This window comes from Hylobates moloch, unplaced genomic scaffold, assembly GCF_009828535.3.
Source record: "Hylobates moloch isolate HMO894 unplaced genomic scaffold, HMol_V3 SCAFFOLD_13, whole genome shotgun sequence".
In the NCBI taxonomy this organism is placed as follows: domain Eukaryota; kingdom Metazoa; phylum Chordata; class Mammalia; order Primates; family Hylobatidae; genus Hylobates; species Hylobates moloch.
The window spans coordinates 52,440,033-52,451,969 of NW_026652288.1; the positions used below are offsets into that span (position 1 = coordinate 52,440,033).

Below are 11,937 nucleotides of genomic sequence, written 5' to 3' on the forward strand. Positions count from 1 at the left end.
CATCCACCCACCAGAACCCAGAAAGGGGTCCAAGCAAGAATCATGTTAAGTGCCTCCACAAGTCTAATTTAAATCCTCCGTGCTCCAGGGTAAGTCCAAATCCTCTCGTCCAGGAGACACCAAGGGAACACTCTTCCAATACTACTTATTCTCAAAAGAAAATTGGAATCGAAATACATAATCCTGAAGCCAAGCATTAGTCACACAGCTGGTGACTGACACAGCAGGAGCACTGTCATCTCAGACAAACACTGCCACTTTAAGTTCCAGCTCCCTTTCTACCCTCATGCATTTCAAGAAAATCACTTCTCTTCTAACTACAAGCAGACAGAAAGAGCGGGCAGTAAAACACAGATAAGACAGCTCGGGCACAGAGGGAAGTAGGAGGAAAGTCTTGTGGGTAACCGCCAAACTTCACCCTCATACAATGGGCCCCAGTAAAACAGTGGGCCTTAATAAGCACATTCCTTTCCCTTCAGGTGCACTAAGAGAAGCTAAAAGACTCAGGGGATATGCCTGAAGCTGCAGAAAGATGTATGGGAACAGACACACACCCCTCCCAGATAAGCACAACAAAGACACAGAAGCAGTCCAAGCCTCTTCTAAACTCTCCCACCTTGAATCCTTAAAAAAAAAAAACTCTTGGTCTGTAAGAGAGTGTGCCTCTGATCTAACTCGGCCAGACACCCCTCTCAGGTTTGTTTTCTCTAAAATAAACCTGTCTTGACTGGCAAGCTACCTTTCATGTTTCTTTCCTCTTTCTTTAATTCTTACACTGACTGCTGGGGCAGGGGCACAAGCCTGTGGGGTTGGGCTCCAACTTCTACAGAGGACTGAACTAAGGTTGGCCTTAAACTGCTACAAAACAGACCAAGGCTGGGCCAAAGGAATCCAAGCCCATGAGAGTACAGAAAAGACAGGAAAAGGGGTAAGAGGAAATGCGATGCCAGGCAGCTCAAAGCCAGGACTGGCTGTGATGACCTCTGGAGTTCTAAGATTTAGTTACTGCTTTCACAATAATAACACGTATTTAAAAGCAAAGGAAGCCAAGGGTGATTTGCATGCTTCTCTTTAATGCTGGCTGCTGAGTGCACACTCCTGGTTTCCTCTGCCAATAACTGGACACATAATTAACCTCCTTTATAATGGATTATGGCCTTCTAGAGTTGGTGGCCATGACCAAGCCTCAGTTGAGGGGAAGGCCTTGGATCAGGCCGATTTCTCCAAGGGCCCAAAGCCCAGCAGCAGTCTGTGCTCCTGCCGCCAACAAGAACTCAATCCTCACTCAGCCCCCAAAGATTCAGACCCTGGGTGAGACCAGTGTGGACGAGGGCTTGGAGGAAGAGGGGTCGCCTTTCAGATTCCAACTCTGCCCCTCTATGGATCCTTCTATGCATGACCTTAAACAAGTCACTGGACCACCCTGAGCTCACCTTCCCAGTCAGGTAAATGGGCACAATAATACCAACCTCAGAAGGACGCCCTGGGAGCTAAAGGAAATAATATAGTATAAAAAGGCCTCAGCACAGTACTAGGCACATTACGGGCACTTCATGAATACAACTCCCTTCCCCTCGCCCAAGCAGAGTGGAGAGGGGTACAGGAAGGAGGGACACTTACGAGAAGAGGAGGTATGAGCTGAGTCCTGAGATAGAAGAGAAGAGAAGAGAAAGTTTTTGCCCAAAGGGACACAGGATGAATGATAAATTAACAATAGAATAAATAGAACAAATAATGAATAAATAAACAAACATTTACAGAGTTCTTATTAACTGATGGGTAGGGCCCTGAATGCTTTCTGGTCATTATCTCATTAGATCCTGGCAACAGCTCTCAGTGCTTACTATTATTATCGCTATTTTGCCTGTGAGAAAACTGAGGCTCAGAAAGGTTATTCAGCTGCCCAAGGTCATGACACCAACCTGCGGCACCGACTTCAGAGGCTCCACACTCTCGACACACGCACACACTCGCCCCATACACCGTGCAGGGATGCTAGATAACCCCGCGGCAGGGGACCAGGGCTATGGGACTGGGACCGAAGTGGGGGCCCGATCCAACAAGGCAACGCTCCGAGTCCCGGGAAGGGGCGGACAGGTGGAGGGGTTCCATTCGCACTGACCGCAGCGCACGGGCAGCGGAGCTGACCAGGCGCTTCCTGGCCCCATAAAGCTCGGGCGGGAGGCGAACGCCGTTTAATGGAAGCGGCCGGGCGACCTGGCTCGCTTTTATTCCCGGCTCCGCGAGGCGCAAGGACCGAGCCCTCCAAGCTCGTAAACGCCTTGGCCGCGAGCTCCCTCCCCGGGCCCGCGGGCCGCCATATAAGGCGCGGCGCCGGCTTGGGGTCCAGCCGCCCTCCCCTGCCGCCACCGCACTATGTCCTGCCTCTCCTCCCGCCTCAGCGCCCCCTGCGGGGTCCGCGCCTTCAGCTGCATCTCGGCCTGCGGGCCCCGGCCCGGCCGCTGCTGCATCACCGCCGCCCCCTACCGCGGCGTCTCCTGCTACCGCGGCCTCACCGGGGGCTTCGGCAGCCACAGCGTATGCGGGGGCTTCCGGGCTGGCTCCTGCGGACGCAGCTTCGGCTACCGCTCCGGGGGCGTGTGCGGGCCTAGCCCCCCATGCATCACCACCGTGTCAGTCAACGAGAGCCTCCTCACGCCCCTCAACCTAGAGATTGACCCCAACGCGCAGTGCGTGAAGCAGGAGGAGAAGGAGCAGATCAAGTCCCTCAACAGCAGGTTCGCTGCCTTCATTGACAAGGTGGGTGTCCTGGATCACACCTTTCCTGAACCTGGAAGTCCTGGAAGGAGATGGAAATTCCCAGAGCGGTCTCTCTAGAAATGGGGAATGAGGATGGCTGACATTTTATATAATTTTAGGCGGTGCCGGCCCATCGTATTAAATAACATTGAAACACGTCGTAAGAAAATACATCTTCTTTAATGTCTGTTTCAATCCTTAAGATTAGGTGGGGGAAAATATCATTGGATGCTAATGTTTTTAGCATCTCTCTAATACTTGCTTCCCTCCTGCTTCTAATAAAGAGATCAAGCCCCAGCTTCAGAACTGTCTAGGACAACTGTTTCGACTAGAATTTAATGTTCTGGTATTTCCCTTTATGTATGCCTAGTAATGGTTTTGCATCTCTGGTGGTAATATGAAGTTACTCTTTTAACCCCATACGTGTGAATGTTAATTGAATCCACTTATAGATAAATTAGGAGTAAAATAATATATGGGATGGCAAAATCCTGAAGTCAGCCTTGGGCGTACACAGAAGAGAAAGGAAGCGAGAGAGGGTGAGGGGCTGGCCCAAGGGCCCACAGAGAGCGGGTGCCAGAACAGGGTTCCAAGCCCAGCCCCTCTCCGACTCTCCAGCCCCTGGGCTAGGAGGTCCACAGCTCGGGATCCCAGCTGCCCCACTCCCTCTAGAAGGGGCTGGTTCACCTCAACAGGCACTGCACCCTGGAGAGGTGACCAAGGAGCGGCTCGTGGAATGGACACTGGCCCAGGAGCAGGCCACCCGGCCTCCAAGCTCAGTTCCTCTACTGACACACTGTGTGGCACTGGGCAGAGGCTTCCCTTCTCCACCCCAGTGGCTTCCTCACCAGGGCTGTGTGTGGTGCAGCGTGTGAGCTGGCCATGACTCTGAAAGGGAAGATGGGGCCCAAGGCAGCCATGAGACCCCATAGCCAAGACCACCTGAAATTATCCCATGTAATATCAGCAGTCCCCACTCCCCATGTCTGCAAGTTCCAACCTGGGAATTCCCAGCTGCACTCATGGAGTTGGATGAAAAGGGCCCCAGGGCTTAAAGGCAAGGAGACATCTCAGCTCCAGCTCAAATGTACGAGAAGTGGAAAACTGGAAGCCAAGGGCCCTAGTTTGTTTGCTGACATCCTTTCTGGCCAGCACAATGTATTGTTGCCCTGTGTTCCTCCAGTTTCTGTGAAATCCAGGAAAAGCGTACAAGCCTCCCTTCCCTAGGGTCCTCACCTTCCCTGTTTTCCAAAACCTCTCCCCATTCACATTACATATGTCTGGCCCCCAGAGACATATGACACAGTGTCCAACATAAGAGTTTAGGCCACCTAGGACCACGCCCCACACTTCCCGATGCCTCTTCAGGCCCCAGGCACCCCGCTTGGTAAGAGCCTAGCCTCTTTGACCTCCCCAGCTAGGAAGCCCTTCCCACCTTGACCATCTGTTCAATCAAATGTTCACCAAGCCAAGGGCTGGCTATGAGGACATCAATAAATAAGCCATAGGCCCTGCCCTGAGGGAGCTTATAGTGAAAGGCATTCTCCCTACTCTATCCCTCCCAACACTGCTCTACATTCCTTTCCTCCAGGAAGTCTTCCCTAATTGTCACTACCCCCTACCCCCATCTGGCCCCCGCTAGCCTGATAGTAACCCAGCACAGCCCACAGGCCTCTCAGTTTCTCACTCATCCCATCCAGGCCCACCTGGACAGACCCTCACTTAGCCCTGAATAAGCAATTATGAAACAAGGATTCTCCAGCTGCCTCCTCAGGCTAAGAGAGACCAGCAGGGGCCATGTGGTCTACCCCTTGCCTCTGCACATCTTACTGCCAGTTCTATCTTGACTCTGGCTGTTCCCCAAGGAGGGCTGGGGATATTGGCTCCTCCAACCAACTTTTCTCCCACTTCCACACCAGGTGCGCTTCCTGGAGCAGCAGAACAAGCTGCTGGAGACAAAGCTGCAGTTCTTCCAGAACCGTGAGTGCTGTGAGAGCAATCTGGAGCCCCTGTTTGAGGGCTACATTACAACTCTGCGACGGGAGGCCGAGTGCGTGGAGGCCGACAGTGGGAGCTGGCCTTGGAGCTCAAGCACGTGCAGGAGGTGCTGGAGGGTTACAAGAAGAAGTGAGTGCAGTGGAAGGAGGGTTTGGAGAAACTAAATGGGATTAAGTCAAAGTATGATAGATTTGGGTTAGACCATAAGAGGACTTCCCAACAGGAAGAAAATAGTACAATAATCCTGTGGGGTGGGGGGAATTTCTTTTCTAGACTGGGGGTTTAAACATTGGAGATTCTGAACTGCTCCAGCTACTTCATCATTATGTGTTTATTTCATTAATTCATCAAACATTTTATTGAGCATCTACTCAATATTGTAGGTGCTATGTTGGGCTCTGAGTGGGAAAGGAGTAAAGAAGTAAGAAGGAGGAGAAAGGAGAGGTACGAGAACTGGGCAGGGTTCCTGCCCCAAGGGAGTTACAGCCCAGAAACAGAAAGGAGGTCTTTGAAAATGTGCAGGGCCCCCACCCTGACCACATCAGGAATGAGAGTCCCTGAAATAGAAAGAGCTTTGAGAAACATGGGTTGGTTTGAATGCCCAGAAGAAAGGGATGGACAAGTTCCCTTTAGTCCAACACTTTTTTGATTCTTGTGACCACCTCCAAAAGATCCAGTTCCTGGGATGTGTTTGCCTGTGCCTTCATTCCCATTTTTTTTCCTCCCCAGGTATGAAGAAGAGGTGGCACTAAGGGCCACTGCTGAGAATGAGTTTGTGGCCTTGAAGAGGGTGAGTGACCCAGAATCCTTGTCCCCTAATTCAGAACGGAGGCCAGAGACAGAAGGTCCTAGACCCAAAGGTTTGAGCTGGGAGGACTTGACTAAAATCAGGCTCTCTGTAGTTCGGAGAGGTGGAAGGACTCCCTTAGAATCACATGGCCCGGCTTCTTTCTATTCCTTTCTCCAGTGCTCCAGTGCTCCCTGGGTGCCTCTGGCAGCAGAATACACTGCCTGCTTCAGGCAGGGCAATATTCTCCCCCACCTGAGGTTGCTCCCATATAGCCACCAGATTTTCACCTCCTTCGGCCCTGCGCCTGGCACAGAGTAGGCACCCTGTAAATATCTGCGAGTGAAAGAGCATGTGAATTGTAGACAATGGCTGCATCCTCAGGCCAGCAACAGCTCAGAACCACAGGCAGGGGCAGTGACCGCCATTCTTTGCCTCTTAGACTTGACTCTGTACAAGTGCCTGGACTCTCATTAGGCCCTTCCAGCCACCTCCATATGAGGAAAGCAGGGGTTCTTGTGAGAAAATGAGGTGCAGAGGTTAAGGGGACTGCTCAGAGTCACACTGACTTGGAAGGGACAGAGTTGAGCCCTGAGCCCTCTTCTGACCACAGATCTAGATTACCTTCCATCAGATTCCAGAGCGGAGAGGGGTGGGGCATCATTAGAATTTACCCACTGTACACTAGATCTTAAGTTTTGGTGATAGTGCATGACATGGATTCATGAGGAATCATCCCAATGGGTACCAGAGGAAGTACCTGCAAACCTCAGTGTCCCCCTCCCTTACCCAAACCTGCTCTTGACACCACTACTAACTGCATAAGGGGCTTCACCACAGCATGATACCAGGCACTGGGATGTGCACGTACAGAGGGTTTCCAGGGAAGCTGCTCAGCCTGATGGGGTGCCCCTCCCTGGTAGGAAAAAAACAAGCGTTCTGAATTGTCTCCCAGTGCAATTCCTGTGCCATCTTCTCCCCTTTAGGATGTGGACTGTGCCTACCTGCGCAAATCAGACCTAGAGGCCAACGTGGAGGCCCTGGCCCAGGAGATCGACTTCCTGAGGCGGTTGTATGAGGAGGTGCGGGGTCACAAAGCAGCGGGGCAGCAAGGAGGATATGAGTTAGACATTGGAAAATACTTGTCACCATTCAGCTTCTGACCCCATGGTGGGACAAGGGGAAAAACCCCAGGCAGGTTCACCGTGAGCAGGGGAAGAAGTGTGGCTTGACCTCCCACTGCCATTCCCCAGGCAAGCTGGTGTTCCTGGTTACTAAAGTGACAATTGCCACAAGGTGGTAAACTCTGGTCCTAGACCCAAAGGTTCAAGCTGGAAGGTCCTGATTAAAATCAGGCACTGGGCCTCAGACATGGACTCTCTACCTCCAAGTCCTCTAGGCTCAGGACACTGGGCTTGAGGAGTCCCGAGGGGGTCCCAGGGTTGAGGTGGAAGACTGTAACTGGGAGGGTGGGGCTTCAGACATTAAAGAAGCAGGGAAAGGGGACAGGGGATGATGATGAGGGTGGGCTACCAAGAGTAGGGCTGTGGTCTAAGAAGCTCTTGCCACTCTCCCTCTCCTGCAGGAGATCCGCGTTCTCCAGTCGCACATCTCAGACACCTCAGTGGTCGTCAAGATGGACAACAGCCGGGACCTGAACATGCACTGCGTCATCGCTGAGATCAAGGCTCAGTACGATGACATTGCCACCCGCAGCCGGGCTGAGGCCGAGTCCTGGTACCGCAGCAAGGTGAGTGGCACAGGACACCTGCCTGCTAGACATGGCCGTTGGAGGGATGCAAGGTATCTATTAAATAGGCTTCCTTTTCTGGGGATTCTGGTCCCTACAGATGGGAAGATAAGGGCTGCCTCTCTGAGGTTGGGGTAGTAGGGCAGGACTACCACGTGTGGTTGCACAGGATGAGCACTGCACAACCTGCACAATCATCCGTGGTGTCCTGAATGGATGGGAGGTCCCACCCTGAGCCTCATAAGCAACTCTACTTCACCAGTGTGAGGAGATGAAGGCCACGGTGATCAGGCACGGGGAGACCCTGCGCCGCACCAAGGAGGAGATCAGCGAGCTGAACCGCATGATCCAGAGGCTGACGGCCGAGGTGGAGAATGCCAAGTGCCAGGTATGGGAGCCCGGCCCACCCCTCAGTGTAGGAAGAGAGTGGGGTTAGCCCTCAGCAGGGATTTGGGTTAGACCCCTTGCCAATGTGTGGGGACAAGGGCAAACACCCAGCATGAGGATGGACAGCCTCCTCCCTGGAAAACTTTCTCCATTGTCGCTGAATGGAGGCATTGGGGCAATATGGAGGGAATGAGGTGCTTCCAAGGGCAGAGTGGGGCAGAGGAAATAGCACCAGTCTAAGGGGCAACAAACCTGGGCTCTCAAACCAGCTCTGCCACTAGTTTGCCATGAGACTTGGGAAAGGCATTTAACCTCTCTGGCCTGTTGTTCTAGATCAGTGATCGCACATTCAGACATCAACGGGGTTAGTAAATGAGTGAAGCAAGCAAGCTGTTCCCAAGGCACTTGGGTATGATAGGGACTATGGTAAACTGGAAAGCACAAAGGGCGGGGCTAGGCAGATCCAACTGAGGCACGCCATGCAGAAATGCGGGTCCAGTGTGGCCAGATCCTCTGATCTTTTGAAAGAAGCCATGAATTTCAATTATTGTGTTAAATTTCCAAAATTGAAGACACTGTGCAAACATGCCTGGGAGCACTAATTTGCAACCCCTGGCCTAACAAATAGATAAGGCCTCTTTTTCTTCTGCTAGTCAGTGGTCAATGGTTACCTGGCCTCTGACCCTGAAGCCAGAACAGAGATCCTTAATAACCCTCCCTTGCCTCCCAGAACTCCAAGCTGGAGGCTGCGGTGGCCCAGTCTGAGCAGCAGGGTGAGGCGGCCCTCAGTGATGCCCGCTGCAAGCTGGCTGAGCTGGAGGGCGCCCTGCAGAAGGCCAAGCAGGACATGGCCTGCCTGATCAGGGAGTACCAGGAGGTGATGAACTCCAAGCTGGGCCTGGACATTGAGATCGCCACCTACAGGCGCCTGCTGGAGGGCGAGGAGCAGAGGTGAGGACCACAGCTGTGGGGAGGGTGTCCCCTCAGTTTCCCCCAGGCAGTGCTGCAGTGCTTCAACACCCAGGAGCATGTCTGCATATTATTTACTTGGAATGTGCATCAACGCTAATTGGAGGAGAGAATTTGCAGGTTAAACAGATTTCACCAGCTTTGCTCCCCACAACTAATTTCTGTCTCTTTGCTTTCCCTATAAGGTTGTGTGAGGGCGTTGGTGCTGTAAATGTCTGTAAGTAATCCATTTTGTGGGTCCTGAAATAAGAGCTTGGGGTTCTGGGCAGGCAAACTTTTTCTTAAAGCTTCAGATAGTAAAAACTTTAGGCTCGTGGGCCATGTAGTCTCTGCCTCAAGTGCTCCACTCCGTTGTCATGTAAAGCAGCCACAGCCAAAGGCAATACTTGAAGGAAGCGGTATGACTGGGTTCCAAGAAAACTTGATTGACAAACAGGAAACCTGCATGTGGCCATAGTTTGCAGACTCTAAAAGGAAAGACGGAGTGGGGCAGTGAGTGCTTATAGTAACTTAATTAGCTACAGTCATGTACCACATAAGGACTTTTAGGTCAAGGATGGATGGAATATATAGGACAGTAGTCCCATTAGATTATACCATATTTTTACTCTACTTTCCTAGGTTTAGCTATGTTCAGATACACAAATGCCTACCATGGTGTTACAGTTGCCTTTAGTCTTCAGTACAGTCACATGCTGTACAGATTTGTAGCTTAGAAGCAATAGGCTATGCTCTAAGAGTAAACTTGTCAAACCTGTGGCCAGAAGGCTGCATACAGCCCAGGACGGCTTTGAATGTGGCCCAGCACAAATTTGTAAACATTCTTAACACTTATGAGATTTTTGTGTGTGTGATTTTTTAAAGCTCATCAGCTACCATTAGTGTTAGTGTATTTTATGTGTGACCCAAGACAATTCTTCTTCTTCCAATGTGGCCCAGGGAAGTCAAAAGATTGGACACCCTTGGGGCCTGGGTGTGGTGGCTTACACCTGTAATCCTAGCACTTTGGGAGGCCAAGACAGGTGGATCACTTGAGGTCAGGAGCTTGAGACCAGCCTGGCCAACATGGTGAAACCCCGTCTCTACTAAAAATAAAAAAATTAGCCGGGTGTGGTGATGGGCACCTGTAATCCCAGCTACTAGGGAGGCTGAGGCAGGAGAATTACTTAAACCCGGGAGGCAGAGGTTGCAGTGAGCCGAGATTGCGCCACTGCACTCCAGTCTGGGTGATAGAGAGAGACTCCATCTCAAAAATAAAAATAAAATAAAAAAGACTGGCCACCCTTGCCATAGAGCCCAGGTGTGTAGTAGGCTATAACATCTAGGTTTGTGTATGTGCACTCCATGATGTTCGCACAATGACAAAATCATTTAATGCTGTATTTCTCAGCACATGTCTCTGTTGTGAGGCGAAGCATGGCTATGTCTGCCTATAGAGAGCACCTGGGCTAACAGTGTATCAAGGACGCTTGAGGCTAAGACTGCAGGAAGGAGTGCCCATGTGAGGGTTTGAGGGGAGCGGATAGAAACAGAGGGGAGAAGCTCTGAGCAGAAGGGGCTTCTGGCCGCCAGGGGACTGAGCCCTGTCCTCCCCCGCCGGCAGGTGTCAGCAGCTCCCGCGGCGGGGTCGTATGCGGGGACCTGTGCGTGTCGGGCTCCCGGCCGGTGACGGGCAGCGTCTGCAGTCCCCCCTGCAGCGGGAACGTGGCGGTGAGCACCGGCCTGTGTGCGCCCTGCGGCCAGAGCTGCGGCAGCGGCCGCTCCTTGCGCTTCGCCTAAGCGCCCCACTTTGTACCGACGCCGCCTCACAAGCAGCAGCCCCAGCCTCCTGAGGCAGCCCGGAGCTCCCACGGTCCCCAGACGTGGGGAAGGAGGGCTTCGGGGCCCAACCTCCCTACCGGCCGCCACGCCGCGCCTTCCTGTCTCGCATCCCCGCCCGCTAGTCCCTTCACTGCTTCCGAGATCACAGGGCTCCTAGCCCGCAGCTCTCCCAACCCCCGAGTCTAAAGGACTGTCCTCCTTTGCCCTAGGTCTTTGCCCTAGGCAAAGACCCGAGTCCGGAGGCCTGGATGCCTGTGGCTTCTGAGGGACAGATGGGCCTGGAGCCCCTTGGTGTGGACTTGCTGTGCCTTCTAACCACTGTCTTCTACTACACGTGCAGGATAGGCCACCTCTCCTGCCTGGCTGCCTGGCTCCCTCCCTCTCCCCTGTGCTTGTCTCAGCATCCAGTAAAGCTCCTGGTCATATGCATTGTGCCCTGAGAGTCCCTCCTTCCTCTTGCCCACTTCGTCTTCTTGGGAGGGAGAGGGCCTGGATCTCCTGACACCTTGGGTGGGAACCTCATCACTGTGGCTGCTGGTCCACTTTTTCCACTCTCCACCCCAGCCCCACCTCAGCATTTGAAAGTTCCCTGACCATAGGGTCAAATATACAGACTTCCTCTCAGAAGCCAACACACCCCAGATAGCTCCCCCACCCACACCACCACCATCACCCCCTGGGGTCCCAGACACAGAGACCTCCCTGTGGCTCCACAGTACCCATCATATGTGCTGCTGCCCATCAGGGACACATTTCCCCATGCATAGGCCCTGCCACAGCACACCTGCCACACTCACAGACACACAGACCTGTGTGTCGGGGACTCTGACGTAGAGGCCCCCATCAAGCACTGACTTAACACAGATGTCCTTCCCCACTCCCATGGATCCAGATGCAGACCCATCCCTCTGCTAAGGTCCTAGGCTCAGACCTGTTACCGGGGATCTAGACTCTAGGACCTTCCTCCCATGCACATGCACACCTCTCCCCACAACCACCACCCCCACAGAATTCAAGATGCAGAGGACCTCTCCAGGGCCCCAGGGCCTGGCTGACCATGAGCCTGGCAGACCCAGCACCAGGAAGGGCTGAGGACGGCTGGCATGAAAGTTGGCTGGGCCACCCGAAACTGGAACCTGGGGCAGCTGAACGTCTGTGGCCTCCTCACAAAAGGAATGTGTTCTGGCGGCTCTGGGCATGGGGGGAGGGAGGCAAACAGCCTTTCCACCCCCTTAGCAGGGCAGCACTCCAAGGCCCAATTGCTGGCAGAGCCTGCATTTCCCCGTGGCTCTTCTGGGCTTCCTCAGGAGAATCTTTGGGATCAGCCCCAGACCTGGAGGCCAAGGCTCACACTAGGTAAGCGTCCTGCTCCTTAGAGCAGCGCCCCATCCCACCATGTGCCTTCTCAGTCTCCTGCACAAAAGGCTTCCTAGTCACCAGGGAGACCCTGCCTTCTCTAGTCCTG

The 11,937-nt window shown here is 53.1% G+C and overlaps 1 protein-coding gene across 1 annotated transcript; it reads left to right on the plus strand.

Moving 5' to 3' along the window:
* Nucleotides 1-2,376: 2,376 nt before the first annotated feature.
* On the plus strand, nucleotides 2,377-10,581 carry LOC116480072 (keratin, type II cuticular Hb1-like). Its single transcript, XM_032172028.2, is given in 10 exon segments — nucleotides 2,377-2,760; nucleotides 4,680-4,830; nucleotides 4,833-4,887; nucleotides 5,488-5,548; nucleotides 6,532-6,627; nucleotides 7,131-7,295; nucleotides 7,558-7,683; nucleotides 8,413-8,633; nucleotides 8,837-8,868; nucleotides 10,255-10,581. Coding segments are annotated over 10 exon segments (1,467 nt in total). The 3' UTR covers nucleotides 10,431-10,581.
* Nucleotides 10,582-11,937: the final 1,356 nt, after the last annotated feature.